Source organism: Motacilla alba, chromosome 25 (assembly GCF_015832195.1).
Source record: "Motacilla alba alba isolate MOTALB_02 chromosome 25, Motacilla_alba_V1.0_pri, whole genome shotgun sequence".
Classification (NCBI taxonomy): domain Eukaryota; kingdom Metazoa; phylum Chordata; class Aves; order Passeriformes; family Motacillidae; genus Motacilla; species Motacilla alba.
The window spans coordinates 883916-903574 of NC_052040.1; the positions used below are offsets into that span (position 1 = coordinate 883916).

The 19659-nt window shown below is 66.3% G+C and overlaps 4 protein-coding genes across 14 annotated transcripts; all 4 read left to right on the forward strand.

The window, feature by feature from the left end:
• Window positions 1–14: 14 nt before the first annotated feature.
• Window positions 15–10187, forward strand: SHC1 (SHC adaptor protein 1). 9 transcript variants are annotated; one of them, XM_038162067.1, is made up of 14 exons: window positions 30–141; window positions 2229–2312; window positions 5819–5980; window positions 6202–6272; window positions 6574–6637; window positions 6898–7017; window positions 7440–7493; window positions 7603–7654; window positions 7836–7962; window positions 8048–8216; window positions 8369–8429; window positions 8534–8701; window positions 8785–9047; window positions 9294–10187. In XM_038162067.1, exons 2-14 carry the CDS (start codon window positions 2301–2303, stop codon window positions 9420–9422), a joined length of 1452 nt encoding a protein of 483 aa, XP_038017995.1. In that variant the 5' UTR covers window positions 30–141; window positions 2229–2300; the 3' UTR covers window positions 9423–10187. The 9 variants fall into 9 exon arrangements, with proteins under 9 accessions (XP_038017999.1, XP_038017995.1, XP_038017997.1 ...); XM_038162066.1 differs by lacking the exon at window positions 30–141 and adding an exon at window positions 202–248; XM_038162068.1 differs by lacking the exon at window positions 30–141 and adding an exon at window positions 203–248 and having other exon boundaries at window positions 8537–8701.
• A 214-nt stretch (window positions 10188–10401) lies between these two features.
• On the forward strand, window positions 10402–12369 carry PYGO2 (pygopus family PHD finger 2). Of its 2 annotated transcripts, none has more exons than XM_038161895.1 (3): window positions 10402–10626; window positions 10699–10748; window positions 10824–12369. In XM_038161895.1, the coding sequence occupies exons 1-3, from the start codon at window positions 10503–10505 to the stop codon at window positions 11895–11897; spliced, it is 1248 nt and encodes a 415-aa protein (XP_038017823.1). In that variant the 5' UTR covers window positions 10402–10502; the 3' UTR covers window positions 11898–12369. The 2 variants fall into 2 exon arrangements, with proteins under 2 accessions (XP_038017823.1, XP_038017824.1); XM_038161896.1 differs by having other exon boundaries at window positions 10498–10622.
• Window positions 12370–12509: 140 nt separating this feature from the next.
• On the forward strand, window positions 12510–15980 carry PBXIP1 (PBX homeobox interacting protein 1). 2 transcript variants are annotated; one of them, XM_038162055.1, is made up of 11 exons: window positions 12510–12585; window positions 13099–13177; window positions 13374–13485; window positions 13570–13637; window positions 13715–13856; window positions 13939–14139; window positions 14216–14239; window positions 14319–14383; window positions 14469–14594; window positions 14684–15672; window positions 15754–15980. In XM_038162055.1, the coding sequence occupies exons 2-11, from the start codon at window positions 13118–13120 to the stop codon at window positions 15809–15811; spliced, it is 1845 nt and encodes a 614-aa protein (XP_038017983.1). In that variant the 5' UTR covers window positions 12510–12585; window positions 13099–13117; the 3' UTR covers window positions 15812–15980. The 2 variants fall into 2 exon arrangements, with proteins under 2 accessions (XP_038017983.1, XP_038017982.1); XM_038162054.1 differs by having other exon boundaries at window positions 12522–12753.
• Window positions 15981–16774: 794 nt separating this feature from the next.
• PMVK (phosphomevalonate kinase) lies at window positions 16775–19087 on the forward strand. The gene is made up of 6 exons (XM_038162057.1): window positions 16775–16881; window positions 17011–17074; window positions 17939–18073; window positions 18382–18420; window positions 18510–18621; window positions 18837–19087. Exons 1-6 carry the CDS (start codon window positions 16799–16801, stop codon window positions 18971–18973), a joined length of 570 nt encoding a protein of 189 aa, XP_038017985.1. The 5' UTR covers window positions 16775–16798; the 3' UTR covers window positions 18974–19087.
• Window positions 19088–19659: the final 572 nt, after the last annotated feature.

The following is a 19659-nucleotide window of genomic DNA, read 5'->3' on the forward strand; positions in this document are numbered from 1 at the left end:
TGGCCGGCGCGCGCGCGCGGCGCGGCGGGGCCTCGGCGCCGCTTCGCGCGGGGCCGGGCGCGGCCGGTGATTGGCTGGCTGGAGGGGGTTGTCACGTGGCGCGGGCGCGGCGGGGCCACGCCGGAGGGGCGCGGGCCGGAAGTGAGTGGCGGGCGAGCGCGGCGGGGGGGAGGGACGGGACGGGGGGGGGGGGGCGCGCGGGAGCGGCGGAGAGCGGCGCGAGGCCCGCGCGTGACCGATGGTGCCCGGTGAGCGCGCGCCGGCCGGGGCGGTGAGGGCGCGCGCGCACGGAGGAGAAGCGGGAGGGGGGGGTGGGGACCCGCCCGGTACCCAGGCCCCGGCACCGGAACCCAGGCCCCGGCACCCAGGCCTCGGCCCCGACCCCGCGGTGCCCCCGCGGCCGAAGGGTCGCCGGTTTGAGGCCACGTCGCTCGCTCGTTCCCCCGCCGCCGCCTTCCGCGGAACGAGTCCTGGGGGTTCTGCCGGAGACGCCGCCGCTCCCCCGTGCCGTGAGGGCCGAGCCGCGCTTCCCAGCTGCCTCGTTTGCCCGGCGTGAGGGAGCCTGGCCGTGGGGCGGGCCCGGACCCGCCGGTGCCGTGCTGTGCTGGGATCCGGGGTGACCCCCCCCCCCTTCCGCGGCGTGGCGGCCTCCTGCGTGTGCCTGGGGCTCCGGCTTGCGGTGCCCCACCCCGTGCCGGTGCGGTACTCGGGAAGGACACCGGCTGGAGAGGCGCTGCGGCGTCTGGGGACAAGCCCGAGCCCCAAGCCTGGCATGACCTCCAGCAGGGACGGGGCAGCGGCTGGCTGTGGAGGGTTCCTCGGCCTCTGCGCTGCTGGGGTCTGCCCTCCTGCCTTCTGTGCTTCGGAGTAAAGAGCAGGGAGTACCTGGAGCCTACGCAGCCGTTGTGCACAGGGGTAGCTGCTCCCCCTTGGAGATCCGTGTCTCCTCTGCAGCAGGGGTAGCTGCTCCCCCTTGGAGATCCGTGTCTTCTCTGCAGCAGGGGTAGCTGCTCCCCCTTGGAGATCCGTGTCTCCTCTGCAGCAGCGTGTTGTGTCCATCTGTTCTCGCGTCTCCCCTTGAATCTCTTAGGTGGGGTCACCCGCACAGGTTATAGACCGTGGACACGGCTTCCAAGGAGATGTGACCCGGGCCCTGCTCGCCATGTTGGTGCTGCACAAGTCTGTGAGCAAGAGGGCACTTCTTTTCCGTGCTTGCCAGGGTTGCCCTGCTGTCAGCCTGTACCAGAGGGGCTGAAGATGCCGTCTCCTCTCAGCCAAGGAGGGCTTGAGGATCCACCCGCTGCCCTTTGGTGGGGGAACGCCTTGGCTGGGCCCCCTCTGGAGCTGTGCAAAGCAGTGTTCCATCCTCAGGAGGGACACAAATGGGCTTTGGTAAGGCTGAGCACCCTGGCTCTGGGGCCAGCTGCTCCTTCCCTGCCACCGGCCTCGGTGCCCGATGCCCAAAGGACCTGGCCGCCACCTCTGCTCGGCGGTGGCGTGGTGCTGCAGGGGTCAATCTCCACTGCCATGGCCAAGCACAGCCCTCCTTATCTCGCTGCCTTCTGAGCTGCTGGCGACAGCTGGCACAGGCAGATAAAGGTACAACTGCTGCCAAGCAGTAAATCATGTCTGCACTGCTCCACCCGCCTGGCCTTGCCTGCCTCGTCTGGGCAGTGGCAGTGAGAGGAGTGCTTTGCTTTCCCCTCGCAGAGCTTCCTGCCTCTGCCAGACTCTTTCCATGACTCCTGTCTTCGCCGGTCCCCTGGGAAGAAGGGACATAGCTCTGGGGGCTCTGTGTATAATTTTGCATCAGGGCTGACGGGGTGGAGGAGGGGGCAGCTCTGCCCCCCTGGTTGCCTTTGCTCTGCCTCGTCGCGTGTGTACTTTCCAGTACTGGTTTTTGGGCTGGGCAGGGATCGGTTCCAGCACTTTCCTTGGGTCACAGAGTGACTCTAGGCCCTCAATACCATTTGCCTGTGTGGGCAGTGCCAGGCTCAGCTTGGTGTTCCTGTCCCAGCACATCCCATCTCCATCTTCTTTCCAAGGGGAAGAAGGCTTCCAGGTTTCTCTTACTCCTCGTGCCAGCAGCGTGTTGCGCAGCAGCCACAGCCCCAACCACCCGTGGACAGCGTGGAGGAGCAGGCTCTGCCTCGTGGCACTGTGTACCCCAGCCACCTCAGCGGGCTGGGACAGGGCTGGCTAACTCCCTGTTTGTCCCCGAACCGCAGGTCGGAGTGCCAGACGAGAGGGGCTGTGTGTCTCTGCTCCCCGCCCGGGGCCTGCCCTGCCCTCCGCCGGCGATGGAGTATGTGGTAAGGACTTCGGTGGAGGGCTAAGTGGCTTTGGTGGTGGATCCTGCCTGCCTCCTCTGCCTTCTGGGAGGTCTCCAGCCTCTTCCCCACGTCTCCACTGGTATCTCCTAGCCCCCTCTTCGGAATGAAGGAGAGGTTGCGCGCAGGGATGCATAAATGTCGTTCCATGCTGCTGTGATGCGTGGGGGAAAAAATCAGCTGTTGGCTGGATTTGAGTGTTCTCCTTTGCTTCCCCTCCGCCTCAGAGGTCCAGCATTGGCTGCACTTGGACAGAGGGGGGTCTCCTGCCCAGTGGCCACCTGCACCTCGCTGCGATTTCTTGCCAAACCACTGGTATGATCCAGGCCTCTGACTCAGCTCCCAGTTTTTTTCCAGGGAGGATGTTGGTAGCGGAGCCCTGAGCATCCCCACTCTGCTTCTCTTCCTTGCCCCAGCTGGTGTGTGAATTCCCAGTCTCGGGTGCCTGAAAGTAGTCCACATCCCTCTGTTTCTCATGACCCGTTGTCTTTCTGTGGTGGCAGGGCACACGGAGCAGCTGGGCCAGGACGTGTCCCCAGAGCTCCTCGGGGGCAGTTGTTCCAGCTGCTCTGCTGATCTTCTGCTGCAGGGGCAGGAGCATGGCATCTGCCTGGCAAGGGGAAGGGCTGCAGCCTGTGGGATGGGGCTTGGGGCTGCCTGTTCAGGCAGGGCTGGTGTTCTGTGCCTTTGCACATCTCCAGGTTTGCCTTCTGCACTCAGAGCCCGCTGTGGAGGAGCTCTGATGCCCTGGGGTGGACTCTGGGGCCAAGAGGGCATGCTATGGTAGCACCTCTGGTCCTCAAGGGCTGGGAGCTTGCGATGCATCTTGTAACAGGCTGTTACAGACTGGCCTCGAAGGTTCTGACAAAATCAGGAATTACTCCAGCTTATAAAAGCAGAGATGTGTCCGAGCAGGAGCTTCAGCTGGGAGGCTCATCAGCCCTTTGCTGCCTGGAGGTGATGGCTGCTCCAAGCCCTGGGGTGGTGGAAAGGGGCCAAGGAGACACTCCTGCCCCGTTGCAATTCCCTGCTGCTTTCATCCTGGGGAAGCATCAGGGCTCACAGAGCTGCTGTGCCAGGCCCACACCAACCAGTGGCCAGTCCATCACGGGCAAACCCCACTGCTCCGTGGCCACTTGATGCTGCCCAGCCAGGCTGCCCTGGCAGCAGGGCTGCACTGGCCCCTCACCGGGCCAGCAACTTCCTGGCTCCGCGCTTCCTGCTTTTCTTTAGAGGAGTGGTGCTGCGGCCACAGGAAGGTCACAGCACTGAGCAGAGCAGCCGGGGGCCCCTGGAGGGGACAGGCACTTTGTGGAACAGCCAGCACAGGCTCTCCGTGCCTGTGGGACCACCGTGGCTGAACTGGGGGGGGCTGGCCTTCACAGAGCTAGCGTGCGTGGCCAAGGAGATGCTTCAGTGACGGGCCCACTCGCATCGTGGAGGTGGCAATTTCCAGCCCTGTTGTGGCTTTCCTTTCCCTGTCCCCATGGCAGTGTGCCAGGCTTTGTGAAGTGGGGCAGGCAGCTGCCGGTGCCAAGCAGTGCAGGGCAAAGGCTCCAAGCAGGGAGAGCCTTATCCCTGGCCTGGATTTACCCAGTTTTGGGTTGGTGGACAGAGCACCTGGTGGTTTGTAAGGGCCTGGCTTGTGATTCCTCAGGGCTTGGGTTCTGTCTGAACTCCTTGCCTCATCCTAGAGGGGAGTGGGGAGAGCTCTTGTCCCTCAGTGGGGCCAAGGCTGTGGAGGGCAGCACAGTCGGGCTGGCCCAAGTTCCTGCTGCATGCAAGTGCGTGGAGCATAGGGCAACAGGGGAGACCTGCCCCTGAGCCCCCTGATCCACAGGTGGGAGTTTCGCCCAGCTCCCCGAGGTCGAAGGGGCCAACTTAGCCCCCGGCACGTTCTTGCCGCCCCGCTCCCGCTAGCTCCGCCTGTGACCTTGATTTTTCTGCTCCAGATAAGCGCCGCGTCCCCACCCCTCACCGGGAGCCCCTCCTGCGCTGCGCCCCAGCCCCAGCGCAGCCCACGCCGCGGGCAGAGCCTGCCCCTGCCTCCTGTGAGTCAGCACAGCTCTTCCGATCAGCCGCAGCCCCTTCATCTCTTCTCCCGGGAGGAGCGGCGGGGATGCAGGAAGCAGCAGCGATTAGCTGCAGCCTCTCCCACGGGCTCCCCACCACGGCTGGGGGTTTGTGCTGAGCCCTGCCTTGCCCCAGCGCACAGCCTACCTGTATCCTGCTCCTGGCCGTCCTCCTCTTTTCTCCCAGCAGCCCTCCAGGCAAGATCTGTGCTCTCAAAGGACTGCATGTCCCCGTATTCCAGGAAGCCGCGAGCACCGGTGTCATCTCAGCATCGCTGCTCCCCCCCGGCAGAGCCCGGCAAGCCAACGGCAGCTGCTCGCCGCCGGCACGTGGGTTGCGTGGCGCTGGCTGCCACAGAAGGACCTCGTTCCCTCCTGGACAGTGCTCGGAGCAGGGCTGGGATGGGCTTGGATGCGCTCTCTGCGTCTGCCTCATCTCCGGGCTTTAAATATTCATGCTTTTGATTTTTCTCTTAGCGGGCGGTGGCACGGGGGGCTGCAGTGAGCTGTGGGGCGGAGGGTGGCCGTGCTGAGCCCAGCAGCAGGGTAGAGGCAGCTGGAGCTGGTCCTGGATGAAGACAATGGGTTTTGTTGCTGGCCTGGTGTCGAAGGGGCTTGAGGACCTCCAGGCTGGAGCATTCTGAGCTCCCCCTGCCCGTGCCAGCGGCTCCCCGGGGTGTCGCTGCGGCCGCGTTTCCTCCCCGCTGTGGCGCGTTGCTCTCGGTCTGAACGGATCTGCACATCCTTGCTGCCGCCGATCACGCCTGACCGGCTGCGCCCGCACGGTGCCGGGCAGTCCCCGGACCCGCTGCCCGGCGTGCCAGGCCCGGCTCTCCCTGCCAGCCATGCGGGGCTGGCGCGGACCTAGAGCAGAGTTCAGCCCAGGCTTCTGCTTGGGGGCAGCTTCCCGGCGGCTGCAGGCGCTCGGACTCTCTGTGGGGCCCCTGTGAGGCTCAGCTGGCTGCATCCACCCCACTGCCACTCGGGACAGGGCGGCTGTGGCCCTTCTCACCCGTCTCCAGCATGGATCTCCTGCAAAAGAGCAAATACAGCCACCTGCGGAACGAGTCCGTCTCCTCTCCGGAGGAGGCCGTGGCGGGCCTGGGAGTCCTGCCCTCCCCAGTGGAGTCCCTTGCAAGCATGCAGTCTCTGCCTGGTTCCCTGTCCTCCTCCCTCGGCCACGCTGCGCCTCTCGGGGAGCTCTCGCCTGAGCTGGAGGAGAGCCCTACCACCCTCTGCTCCTTCTTCCCCAAAATGGCCAACCTGAAGCTCTCCAATCCCGCCAACCTGCTCAGCTTGCGGGGCTCTTCAGCCAGCAGCAGCCCAGGGGAGCCTGGTCCCCCTGGGGTGCCAGCGCTAGTGCCAGGGGGTGGTGGCAGCCCCGGCTCAGTGAGACCTGTCACTGTCTGTTCCCAGGATATGAACAAGCTGAGCTGTGGGAAGAAGACGCGGGTGGAAGGTGGCCAGCTGGGGGGTGATGAGTGGACCCGCCACGGCAGCTTTGTCAATAAGCCCACCCGTGGCTGGCTGCATCCGGATGACAAGGTCATGGGCTCTGGGGTCTCCTACCATGTCCGGGTGAGTGCTGGTGAGGGTCACATTGTGGGGATTTGGGGACCTGCTGGCGGGAGGATGCACCATGCTCTTTGGGAGGGGTGGGGGACAGGGCGGGGTGGTGGGCAGTGGGATTCCCAGGGAAGTTACTGCTGTGAGCCGGGGTGCTTGAGGCCCCAGTCCCCTCCCTGGGGGCATGGGGGACAAACTCCACGGCTGGCCAAGCTCACCTTGCTCTCTTGCAGTACATGGGCTGTGTGGAAGTGCTCCAGTCCATGAGGGCTCTGGATTTCAACACCAGGACACAGGTGACCAGGTGAGCTCCGCCTCTCCCCAGGGGCTGCTCCTTTTGGGGACGGGTGAGGAAGTTGTCTGAGCCCTAGGCAAGCCCCTGGTAGCACGTGGGGCTTTCAGTGGGGGCCAGGGGCTGCTGCAGGCCATCAAACACTAATTCCAGTGTACTTCGCCCACCCAAAGAGCCCCTGAGAGCTTCCACTTTGTCACCCTGTCTCTCCTGTGCTGATCCCTGTGTCCCCACTGTCCTGAGTGCCGTGTTTGGGGAGTCTTAGGGCAAAGCAGGCACTGTGGGGGCTGACGTTTCATTGCACTCCCTGCAGGGAGGCCATTGGGCTGGTGTGTGAGGCTGTGCCTGGTGCCAAGGGAGCCGTGAGGAGGAGGAAGGTGAGGCCTGGCTGGGAAGCTGCTGGGGGGGGAGCATTTGTGGCTGCTTTGGGCACAGGGCCAAGGACCAGATCCCAGCCCAGCTGGCAGTGCTGTGCTGGTCAGGCCAGGGCTCTGATCTCCCAGCTGAGGCTTGGGCCAGGGCCACTGGTGAGGACAAGGTGCCCATCTCTGCTGTGGAAGCAGTGGGATGTGCCCTGTCCTGCTGCTGGGCTGTCTGGTGTGGGGAGCCCCTTCTCTATGCTACCGTTTGCCCCCAGCCCTGCAGCCGCTCCCTGAACTCCATCCTGGGCAAGAGCAACCTGAAGTTTGCAGGCATGCCCATCACCCTGACCATCTCCACCAGCAGCCTCAACCTCATGGCCTCAGACTGCAAGCAGGTGAGAATGGGGAGGGGTTGGGTCGCCTTTGGACAAGCAGGAATCCTCGTGTAGCTCACCCCAGATCTTGCTGGGGCAGAGGATGCCCCCAGCCTCCCCAGGGAATGTCTGGATGGGCTGTGAGATGAGTGCTCACCTCCCTGGGGCTGAAGAGGTGGGAGGAATATCCCGTGTGCTTTGTGGGATCTCTCCTGGGGACGGTGAGACCCAAGTCCCCCTTGCCTGGGGCCAGATCTCCTGGTTTTGACCCCACTCCCAGTGGCGTCCCAATCCTCTTCCTGGTGGTCTGTGGCTCATAACCAAGGCTCTGGAGGATTTTGAGCCCCCATGGCAGGTCAGCCCTGGGAAGAGCGGGATGTGCCACCCCCTGGGTGGGTGACAGGGAATTCCTGGCTGTGTCCAACAAGCTCTCTACCTTGCAGATCATCGCCAACCACCACATGCAGTCTATTTCCTTTGCATCAGGGGGAGACCCGGTGAGTACCTGGCAGGGTCCCCCATGTGTGGGGGCCTCTCCTGCCCTCTGCAGCTCTCAGGCCCAGTGCTCCCCAGCAGCCCTGTCTCACTCTGCTGTCTCACCCGCAGGACACGGCTGAATATGTTGCCTATGTTGCCAAAGACCCCGTCAATCAGAGAGGTGAGGGTGCTGCAGGGGTCCCCGACGCCAGACCCCGCTTCGCAGGTGTTCAGGATCAGCTCGGTGTAGGGGGGGAACTGGGTGACCCCTAAGAAAGCTCCTGGGTGTGCAGGGCTGGCTCAGGGGTGGAGAACTTCGGTGCTGGAGTTCCACAATCCCACCCTTCCCATTTTCTACCCAGCCTGCCATATCCTGGAGTGTCCCGAAGGCTTGGCGCAGGATGTGATCAGCACCATCGGGCAGGCCTTCGAGCTGCGCTTCAAGCAGTACCTGAAGAACCCTCCAAAGCTGGTGACCCCCCACGACAGGTCAGGGCAGGGCGGCGTGACAAGGAGGAAGGCGGTTTCGGAGAGGGGCTGCTCTCACGGGCTTATCTGTGCTGTGCTCTCCCAGGATGGCAGGCTTTGATGGCTCTGCCTGGGACGAAGAAGAGGAGGAACCGGCCCCGGATCACCAGTACTACAACGACTTCCCTGGCAAGGAACCTCCCATCGGGGGAGTCGTGGACATGCGGCTGCAGGACGGGGCTGCTCAGACCCCAAATCACTTGGGTGCCACACTGGTGAGGCTCTGGGCACGTCCTCTCGGGGAGGCACCATCTTACAAGGGAGACGTAGGGACCCTGACCGGGCCGTGGGTTCTGCTGAAGGTTATTTGTGTGGGGTGTGGGGAGCAGGAAAGGGGATGGGGGCTCATCACTGCCTCTCCCTGCAGCCTGTTGGCCAGTCATCCGGTGGGGAGTATGACCCCCAGAAGCAGCATGCTCCTGCCCAAGGTAACGTGATTTGTGTCTCCATCCTCTTCCATGGACCCCCCGATGGTCTGACGGGGGGGGCCAAAGGTGGGCTGAAGCCCTGCTGACCACAGTGCTCCTGCTAGCAGGGAGAGAGAAGTACCCAGCTCCAGCAGGCACGTCTGGGCGCACAGACCTCTTTGACGACCCGTCCTACGTCAACGTGCAGAACATGGACAAGACACGCCAAGCTCCAGCCGCCAGCACCCCCGCCACAGCCAATGGCAGCACGCAGAGGGACCTTTTTGACATGAGTGAGTGAACAGCACCTGCAGCCAGGGCTGTGGACAGGGCTGTGGGCTTGCTGACCATCCCCCCTGCTCCTCTGTCCTTGCAGAGCCCTTTGAAGACGCCCTGCGTGCGCCCCCGTCTGCGCCCGCGGCGCTGCCCCCCGCCCAGGTGGTGGCCTCCATGGAGGAGCAGCTGAGACGGGAGCCCTGGTACCACGGGAAAATGAGCCGCAAGGAGGCCGAGAAGCTGCTGAAGGTGAACGGCGACTTCCTGGTGCGGGAGAGCACCACCACCCCCGGCCAGTATGTGCTGACCGGCTTGCAGGGTGGGCAGCCCAAGCATCTGCTGCTCGTGGATCCCGAGGGAGTGGTGAGTCCACGCAGGGGATGGAGCTTGGGACAGCAGGGTGGGTGTTAAGGGTTACAAGAGCCACCAGAGCATTGGGGTTCTGCATTGCGGGTCAGGGAACAGCTCTGGGCTGGCTTTGGGGATGGACGGGGCCTGGCAGAGCATGGGTTTGAGACTGCAGCCCCGGGTCTGCGCCATGGAGGGTGGTAGCTCTGGCCTCATGTGGGCACTGACAGCCTCCTGAGCGCCCCTTTTCTGGCCCCCCAGGTGAGGACAAAAGACCATCGCTTTGAGAGCGTCAGCCACCTCATCAGCTACCACATGGACAATCACCTGCCCATCATCTCGGCCGGCAGTGAGATGTGCCTGCAGCAGCCAGTGGAGAGGAGACTGTGAGCGCCCGGGGACCCCAGTGCCCGGCACCCCCAATGCGCAGCCCTCCGGCCGTGTTCCGTGCCCCAGGCAGCCCTCAGACTCTTCAGGTGCTCCACCCGGGACTGAGCATGGACTTGGCAGAGGACAGGGCCTCTCTCCTTTCACCACGTGGAGCTGGTGGCCGTGGGGGGGCTCAGGCTGTGAGTGCCTGCAGGGTAGGGAACTGTTCTTGCAAAGCCCGTGCCCCTCCAGCTCCAGCCTTTGCAGAGCAGCTCAGCTCCTACCAAAACCCAGCCCTGCTGTTGTGCCACGGCCACTCTCGGGCTCAGGACCGGCAGGGCTGAGCCCCCCTGAGCCAGAGGCAGCCTGTCCTTATCTCTGGCCCCTGGGCAAAGGAGGGGGCCCATGGGGGGGCTCAGCTCCCCCAAGCACGAAGCCCTCGACCGAACCGGATCACTTTACGTGTTAACTCTGTGCCTTGACCCCGCAGGTCCCACACTCTTATGCAAGGGCAGGGGCTGGTTACAGAGCCTCCCCTGCGCTCCCAGCACCCCGTACCCCTTCCGTGACATGCTTGTGCTCCAGGACACGTCCCGTTCCTCCCTGCCCGTGTCCCGGCTGGGCTAGGGCAGCTCCGGCAGCCCCGGGGGGGTTGGCGGGAGGCCCCCCCTGCATGCACAGTGTAACTCCGCCAAGCCAAAGCGCATCCCCGCCCCTCGCAGCCCCAGGCCCCTGCCCCGCTATACCAAAGGAACTGGCGGTTGTATTAAAGTTGGTATTTCTCTAGGCCTGGCTGGTGTGAGCTGGGAGGGGTCGCTGTGGGTGGGGGGGGGGGTTCCCCCCGTGCCCTTCGTGCTTTTCCCTTCTTCCCCCCCGGACCTCGTACGTGGTTTGTCCCGTCTGTTCTTTCCCCCCCTCCCATCGCCTTGCATTTGGTTTGGTCCGGATGGCGGGGGGGGGGGGGGGGGGGGGCGGGAGCCTGCGGTGATTGACGCGTCCCTGGCGCGCGCCGCCCCGCCCCGCCGCGCGCCGCGATTGGCCCCGCGCGGCTTCCGGTTCCGGTGGGGGCCATGGCGGCGGCGCGCGCGCTGTGAGGGCTCTATGGCGGCCCCGCACGCAGAGAAGCTGGAGGGAGCGGTCCCGGCCCCGCCGGCCCCGCCGGGGCCCCCGCACCCCGCGGGCAGCGCCGCCGCCGGCGGGCCCGGCCGGAAGCAGGGCAAGGCAGGTGAGCGCGGGAGGAGCGGGGTGGGTGGGGGTCGCCCCGGCTCCGCTGACGCGGCCTCGCCTGTCCCCGCAGGGCTGCAGATGAAGAGCCCCGAGAAGAAGCGGCGCAAGTCCAACACGCAGGTAGGGCCGGGCTCCGGGCGGCGCTGGGGCCGGGGACGCGCCGCAGCCACCCTGACCGCCACCTTCTCCCCGCAGGGCCCTGCCTATTCGCACCTCTCGGAGTTCGCCCCGCCGCCCACTCCCATGGTGGATCACCTGGTGGCTTCCAACCCCTTCGAGGATGATTTCGGGGCCCCCAAGGTGGGGGCGGCGCCCGCCCCTTTCCTGGGCAGCCCCGTCCCCTTCGGCGGTTTCCGCATGCAGGGCGGGATGTCGCCGCAGGTGCCCCCTGGTTACGGCGGGGGTCCCCAGCCGCTGCGGCGGCAGCCGCCCCCGTTCGCCCCCGGGCAGATGGGCCCGGCCTTTAGCATGCCCCCCCAGAATCCCAACTACGTGCAGCCGGGGGGCTTGAGCTTCGCCGGGCAGCCCTTCAGCCAGCCCCTCGGACAGAACTTCAGCCCCCCCATGGGGCAGCTCATGCAGGGGCCCGTGGCGGGCTTCGGGCCCATGATGTCCCCCACTATGGGGCAGCCCCCCCGGGGGGACATGGGACCGGGGCCAGCCCTCAACCCGCCCGGGGGCCCAGCCGTGGCTCAGCGCTTCAGCCAGCCCAGCAACCTCTTTGGACAGTCGCCCATGCAGCGCCCCGGGCAGAACATGCCCCCCTTGCCTCCCACGGCCAGTCCCTTCCCCGGGGCGGATCCCGGCTTCCCCGCCAGCAGCGAGGAGGGGGGCAAGAACCCTCCCCCCAGCACCTTCGCCCAGGAGCAGCACTCGGGCTCCCCCGCCGCCGTTAACGGGGCGCAGCCCGCCTTCGCCCCCGGCAGCGCCGGCCGCAGCGCCGGCACCCCCGAGACCAACAGCCTCCCCCTGCCGCCCCCCGGCAAGGCCGGCGGCGCCTCGGGCCACCAGCCGCCCCCGGGGCTCGTGTACCCCTGCGGCGCCTGCCGCAACGAGGTGAACGACGACCAGGACGCCATCCTGTGCGAGGCCTCGTGCCAGAAGTGGTTCCACCGGGAGTGCACGGGCATGACCGAGAACGCCTACGGGCTGCTCACCACCGAGGCCTCCGCCGTCTGGGCCTGCGACTTCTGCCTCAAGACGAAGGAGATCCAGTCGGTCTACATCCGGGAGGGCATGGGACAGCTGGTGACCGCCAACGACGGCTGAGCCACCGTTCAGCCGCCATGCCGTGTACAGCTTTCCCCGCTGATTTAGGACCAAACACCCGTTTTTTGTAGCTGTCACCCCCCCTCCGCCCCCCGCCAGCCAGAGAGCCACTGCCGTGCGCTGGCTGTGGCTGCTCACCGGGCACTGCCTGGCACCGGGACCTGCCAGGGGAACAGGGACGGTGCTGGCCGTGCCCTTTGCCGTGGGCCAGGCTGTGGCCCCGGTGCACCGGCTCGGTGAGGGCTGGGGCTTCCTGCTGCTCCACGGTGCTGCCCCCGGTCAGGTCATTAGCCGTGCAGGGGGGCGCCTCCTGGGCTGTGCAGCGCTCCTGGTGTCCCTTTCCCCATTCACGGGGCAGTCCCGGTGCCCCCTGTACCGGTGCCGGTACCCGCTCCCCACCCCGGCTCCGTCCGTTTTAGCCAACGGTTAATGGAAATTTTTGTACCGTCGTTATAAAACTCTTAAACGCGCCTGTCGGTGTCTGTCCGGGGGTGTCGGTGTGTGTCTGATACCGGGTTTGGGGGGGGGGGGGGGGGGGGGGGGGGTGTCCGGTACCGGCGGGGCGGTGCCCGCTGTCCCCGCCCCCTCCTCGCGCCGCGGGCTGTGATTGGCCCGCTCGCGTCACGTGCGCGCCGGGGGCTCGGGGGCGGCCCCGGGGAAAGTTCCCGGCAGGACGCGGCGGGCGCAGGTACCGGCACCGGCACCGGCGGGAGCGCTGCCCCGGCCGCGCCGAACCGCCGCCGCCACGCGGCTGAGGGCGCGGCCGCAGCACCGAGAGGCCGCGGGGAGCGGAGAGGAGGGGGCTGTCAGCGGCGGGACCGTCACCCCCAGGCCGGTTCTGCGTCCCGGACCGGGGGTAGGGGGGAAGAGAGGGGCGGGGGCTGCGTGAAACCCCCCCCGTCCGGTGCTGCCGCTTTGCTGCGGAGCGGTGGGATCCCCACCGGGGGCCCCCGGTTCCCCCACGCCGGGCCCTGCGTGTCCCGTCCACCTGCTGGGTCGCATCACCGGCTAAAAATACCCCGCGGCGGCAGCTGGTGGCGGGGGGTGCAGCCGCACAGTCGGTGCACCGGGACCGCTCCCTGAAAGCCTCCCAGCTACCGGCTGGCACCGGGACCGTGGCTCTCCCGGTCACATCCAGCCGGTCCCGGGAGCTGGGTCGTGTCCCGCTGTCCGTGTGTCCGCCCATCTGTCCCCCTTGCAGGTAGCGCTGGACCGTCCCCATGGCGGAGAAATCGGATCCCCGAGATTCAGAGAGCGGCTGGGTGCTGGCGGGCAGCGAGGTGAGGGCTCGCAAACCCCAGAACAGACCCTCGCTGCCTGAGATCTCCAGGGCAACATCCCAGAACTGGGACCCCATGCCTCGGGGCCCTTAGGGCAGCCCCCCCAGAGCTGAAGACCCCCGGAGTGCCGACCTGGGGCTGCAGGCACATGGGGGTCGGGGCTAAAGGTGTCTCCCTGTGTACCCCCTTCCCCTAGGGACTGCCCATTGACACGGTGGGTCCAGAGCAGGACTCGGCCTCCCCTGGGTCTGACAATGAGGAACCAGAGGAGGAGGAGGAGGATGAAGGCACCCAGGACACAGCCACAGGCAGGCAGCCACCAGGGGTATGGGGCGAGCCTGGTGTCACCTTCCTGTGCCACTGTCTCATCCCCATGCTCTGCCTCTCCCCAGCTGTGACCGCCAATGGTGCCACTGCCTTCCCCAGCCAGACCTTGTGCCCCGAGGGCAGCGGGCAGGGGGTGAGTCAGGCCAGGGGGCTGGGGGTGGGCTGCTCCCCTCACAGGGATACCCCATGTGCCAGTGCCTGTGTCTGCAGGACCCAGAATGTGAGGACTCCAAGGCATTGGCAGGGCCTGCCCTGGAGGGCTCCGCAGAGCCCAGCGTGTTGGAGGGCGATGAGCAGGAGGAGCTGAATGCTGAGGCTGAGCCACAACCCTGCCCTGACACCTCCCAAGCAGGTCAGGCCTCACAGGGGACGAATCTGTGCTGGCAGTGTTTAGGTGTAGACCCTCCCTGGAGGTCCCCCCCGTGTCCCCCTAGGGCCAACAACGGAGGACACGTCCTGCTCCAGCAGCGACAATAACATGGAGGGGCTGCGGTGGCGGCCGGGCCACAAGCCTCATCCTGGGCCTGCCACTGTCACGAGGGGGACACCAGACCCTGGTGATGATGGGCTCGGTATGAGCACGTACCTGCTGGGTGCCTTGGCCTTGGTTGCTGTGGGGCTGCTGATCATCACTGGTAAGTGGGGTCCCAGTGGGCCCCAGGGACAGGGTGGGGTCCAGACATCCCCCTCATTGTCCCCTCCTCTCCCCAGGTGGTATCTACGACGTGGCAGATGGTGAGTAGAGCCTGGCCCACCTGGGCAGGGGGACCCCTCGCAGCAGCCTGGACATTCAAACCCACGTCCTTCTCTGCAGGCCCTGTGGAGAGCGAGGGGAGCTGGGACTTGGCTGCTGGGGAGCAGGAGTCACTGCTGTCCAATGTAAGGAGGGGTCTCAAGCAGGGCTGAGTGAGGGCAGAGGGTGTCCTCAACCCCCCCCAGGGCTCCCAACCCTCCTGTCCTCCAGGACTCGCAGCAGAAGCCCCCTCTGCCAGATGATGGGGGCCCGCAGAACGTGCAGTCCATGAGCCAGCTCCTGGACAAGCTGGCCAAAGAGAACCAGGAGATCCGGCTCATGCAGGCAGAGCTACAGGTTGGTGCCCAGTGCCACGCCTCTGTGCCGCGTCCCGGTGCTGGCTCTGCCGCTGCCACCTCTTTCACAGCCCCCCACCCCTGCCCCAGGCCCACAAGGAGGATCTGCAGGCGCTGCTGCGCAAGAGCGAGGGCGAGGCGGCCGCGGCCGGGGCGCAGCAGCAGAGCCTGGCCGCGGAAAACGCGCGGCTGCGAGCGGCGCTGGAGCGGGAGGTGACGGCGCTGCGGGAGGCCCGGGCTGAGCTGAGGCGCCTGCAGGCCACGGGGGCCCCTGGCAGCCCCGGGGAGCCGAGGGCAGAGCAGCCGCGTGCCGCGGAGCAGCCGCGTGCCGCAGGCGTGCCGGGGCACGGCAAAGCCGCGGCGCGGCGGCGCGGCAGCCTGGATTCGCTGCGGCAGGAGCTGGCCGACGCCCTGGACCGCGTGCGGGGCTCTGGGGATCTCCAGGGGCTCGTGGAGGAGCTGAGCACCCTGGAGCAGCACCTGGCCCAGGTGCTGGAGGCAGACGGGTCGGGCTCCTTCTCCACGCCCTGGAAGAAGCCATCCAAGGTGGAGAAGGAGGGCAGGTGGCACAAGCAGCATGGCACAAGGGGGTCCCCCCACGAGCAGGAGAGGAGAGAGCAGGGCAAACCCCACAAGAAGGATTCCCGAGCCCCCCGTGAACACAAGCCAGGCAAAGCCTGGGGGAAGCCGTCTCACAGCCACCCCCGGCACGATTCCCGTGAGTTGCCCAGGCTCAAGCGGTACCGGGCGCCACAGGGCTGTTCTGGGGTGACCGACTGTGCCCACAAGGAGGGCCAGGAAGTGCTTGGGGTTGCACTGGAGCCGGTGCAGAAGGTGCAGTTCCTGCGTCTGCTGGAGAGCTTCATGGAGCAGCTGGGCTTGGGGAGACAATTTGGGAGGCTGGCGCCGCAGCTCGATGGGGCCTTCAGGGCTGACGGCGTCTTTGCCCACGATCGCCTGCGGTTCGTCGATTTTGTGGATGACGTGGAGGATCTGCTGGAGGACGTGGCGAGGCAGGAGCGGGGCGACAAGGAGGCGGCCGATGGCTTTGAGGAGTACATGCTGCGGCACTACAGGGGGTGAGCTGGGGTGGGCAGTGCCAGGGCTCCCAGGGATTTTCCCCCCTACTGCCTCCCATCACGCTTTCCCTTCTCTTGCAGCGCCTCCGGGAACGTGTGGAACCAGAGAGCCCCAAGGCAGCATGGCACGCGTGGGTAGAGCCAGGGGGGCAGTAGTGTGCCAGCACTCCCACGCAAGGGCTCCCCACATGCTGTTCGTGGGGGTCTAGGGGTGACCCACACCCTGTAGGGCCAAGTAGGGCCACGTCCCCACCCAAATGCACTGTGTGACACTGCACTGCCACCATGAATAAAGTCACTGCTGGGCAGAGCTGCGTAGATGTGGGGAAGATGGGGGTAGGGGAAAGGGAGGGCGCTGAGGGATGAGGGCTGGAGAAATGGGGGTTCAGAGGAGGAATAGGGCGTGTAAGGGGAGAGCAGAAGTGCTGTGGGCAAAGGTGCTGTGAGAGGGGAGGAAGGAGTGCAGGGAGGAGGAAGGGCTGCTGGGGGAGAAGGGGCACAGATGAAAAGGCTGGGCAGAGAGGAATATGGTGTGTTGGGGGAGAAAAAAGGGTATTGGGGGTGCCAGGGGAAAATGGGGATTTAGAGGAGGAACAGCGAAGAGGAAAGGGGAGTGCTGGAGGAAGTGAGGAGCAGTTGAAAAAGTGGGGTGCAGGCGGGGCATAGGAATGTTGAGGAGGAAGGGTGCTCGGAGAGAAAAGAGGGTACTGGGGGAAACGGATGCTGGGAGAAAGCGGGGTGCAGAAGAGGAATAAGGATTGTGGGGGGCGGGGGAAGAGTGCTGGGCAAATACAGATGCTGGGAGGAGCAGGGAGCATCAGAGGAGAATGGAGGGTGCGAGGAGGAAGTGGGGGCTCGGGGGCAGCGCAGGACAGAGGGGCACAGGGCTGTTGGGGTGCGGATCGGACCCCCCAATGGCCCCGGGTGGTGCGGGCTCTGCCCGGCAGGGGGCGCGCTGGCTGCCGGGGGCGTGGTCAGGGGCGGGGCCGGTTATACGGGGGCGTGATTGTGGGCGTGATCGATTGTGTTGGGGCGGGGCCGATGTTGCGGGAGGGCGTGGTTGTGGGCGGGGTCGGTGGTGCGAGGGCGTGGTCGGGGGCGTGGTCGGGGCGGGGCCGGAGCGCCGATGGCGGCGCCACGCACGGTGCTGCTGCTGAGCGGGAAGAGGAAATCCGGGAAGGATTTCGTGGCCGAGGAGCTGCGGAGCCGGTACCGAGCCGGGCGGGACTGGGGCCGGGAGTGAGGGTGGGGAGGACACGGTACCGGCGCACAGGGAGGCCGGGACTTGGCCGAGCGGAGCCGGTGCCATTGCCCGTCCCGCTCATCCCTCTCCCGCAGGCTGGGCCCTGATGTCTGCACCATTCTGCGCCTCTCCGGGCCCCTCAAGGAGCAGTACGCCAAGGTACCGAGCCGTGTCACCCCCGCCGAGCTGTGCCATCCCACGTTCGTACCGTGCCACACCGTGCCACACCTTCCTGAGCTGTGCCAGGACACTGCCGTGCTCATACCGTGCCACACCGTGCCACACAGTGCCACACCTTCCTGAGCTGTGCCAGGACACTGCCGTGCTGTGCCGTGCCTTCCCACACTCGTACCGTGCCACACCGTGCCACACCATCCCGAGCCATGCTGGACAGTGCCATGCTGTGCTGTGCCACACTCACACCGTGAGCCACACGGTGCCACACCTTCCTGAGCTGTGCCAGGACACTGCTGTGCTCATACCGTGCCACACGGTGCCACACCATCCTGAGCTGTGCTGGCCGTGCCATGCCGTGCCATGCCACGCTCACACCGTGAGCCGTGCCGTGCCACGCTGAGTTGTGCCAGGGCATGTGCTTTGCTGTTCTCTGCCTTCCCACGCTCGTGCTGTCCTGCCCTGCGCCGCACAGTGCTGTGCCGTGCCGTGCCATGCTGTGCCATGCTGTGCCATGCTGTGCCGTGCTGTGCCATGCTGTGCCGTGCTGTGCCATGCTGTGCCGTGCTGTGCCGTGCTGTGCCATGCTGTGCCGACTGATGCTTTGCCATGCTGCTCCACACCAAGCCGTGTCAGGACGGGCTGTACCAAGTCGTGCCATCCCACGGCCGTGCCATGCCATGCCACACCGTGCCAGGCCGTTGCTGTAGCGTGCTGTGCCGTGCTGAGCCGTCCCATCCCGCCGTGCCGTGCCGTGCCGAGGCGCGGCGTGTCGCGGCAGCCGTGGCTGTGCCACGCCGTGCTCGTGTGCCCGGGCCATGCCTACTGACCCCCCCACCTTCCCCGCAGGAGCACGGGCTCGACTTTGAGCGACTCCTGGATGCCAGCGCCTACAAGGAGAGCTTCCGCCAGGACATGATCCGCTGGGGCGAGGAGAAGCGCCGCGCCGACCCCGGCTTCTTCTGCCGGGCAGCCGTGGAGGGGGCCCGGTGCTCTGGGGGTACCGGGGGCCCGTGTGGCAGCCGGTGTGGGTGAGCTCTGGGGGTGCACACGGGGGGCACAGGCGGGGCAGCACAGGTGGGTGAGCTCTGTGCTGCAGCTGGTGTGGGTGAGCTCTCGGGGGGCACAGGCTGTGGCAGCCGGTGAGCTCTGGGGGTACCCGGGGGCAGAGGGGCTCTGGGGGGTACCGGGGGCACAGGCTGGGCAGCCGGTGCAGCCAGGCTGTGGCAGCCAGTGAGCTCTGGGGGTGCACAGGGTGCTGCACCGGGTGGGTGAGCTCTGGGGGTGCACAGGCTGGGTGCAGGGTGTGGGTGAGCTCTGAGGGGACACAGGCCCCGGTGCACAGGGGGCACAGGCTGGGTGCAGTGACTCTGGGGTGCACGGGGGGCGGCGGGTGCAGCCGGTCTCTGGGGGTGCACAGGGGTACGTGGGTGCTGAGTGGTTCCGGGCTGCCTACGGGGACGCGGTGCAGACCGTGAGGGTGGTGGCTTCTGAGGAGACAAGGAAGAGGAGGAACTGGGTCTTTGTCACTGGTGAGCGAGGGAGGGGCAGCTTGGCCTGGCGTGACAGCAAACCTGGGGCTGCCCAGCGGGCACAGGTCTGCTGCCTCCACTCCCCTTCCCCTTGGCAGTGGGAGCAAGAGGCTTTGGATCAAGGCCCCCAGCTCTGGGGGGGTGAGGCCATGGTGGGGGTGCAGACAGACACATCCTGACCATCCTTGGGGCCTCGCTGGGCTCTGTGCTACCAGGGGTGGACGACGCCGAGTCTGAGTGCGGCCTGGACCAGGGAGTGGCCTTTGACTGGGTGATCACCAATGACGGGGATGAGGTGGCCCTGGGCGAGCAGCTGGAGATGCTGGTGCAGTCTCTCCACAGGAGCCTATAGCTCCCTGTCTCTTCTCTGGGGCGTGGGGAGTGCATCATCCCCAGCCCCTCAGCATCTCCCCTTCCACCTCCTGCTGATGCTTCCTGTTCTGGAATAAAGCTCTGACACTGAGAACCGCTGCCCTGTGTCTCATTTCTGGGGAAGGGACACACAGGTGATCCTGCCCCGCTCCCACCACGGGTTTCCCAGCTTTCGGGAGGCAGAAGTGCAGTTCTGCCCAAGCAGGGGCCACCAGCCGGGTGTTTCATGGTGTCATTTTTTTAATAAGGTTTCTAGTAGCCAATTCTCTACAGATTATCTGCTTCCCAAACTCCTGCACTCACATCTGCTCCTCTCCTGCAACAGCTGGGCACGGCAGGGGGTGGGGCTGGGGGTGCCTGGGGGGTTTGGGGGGCACTAGGGCCCTACATACATCTGTATGTATATATCCCATATATATACCCCTAGCCTGACCGTGACCTTGGGGACACCGTGAGACACACCACAGTGCCCCCCGTCCATGGGGTGACCCCCCCCGGATGGGAACACCGTGAGACACACACACCGTGCCCCCCGTCCATGGGGTGACCCCCCCCGGGACGGGAACACCGTGAGACACACACACCGTGCCCCCCGTCCATGGGGTGACCCCCCCCGGGACGGGAACACCGTGAGACACACACACCGTGCCCCCCGTCCATGGGGTG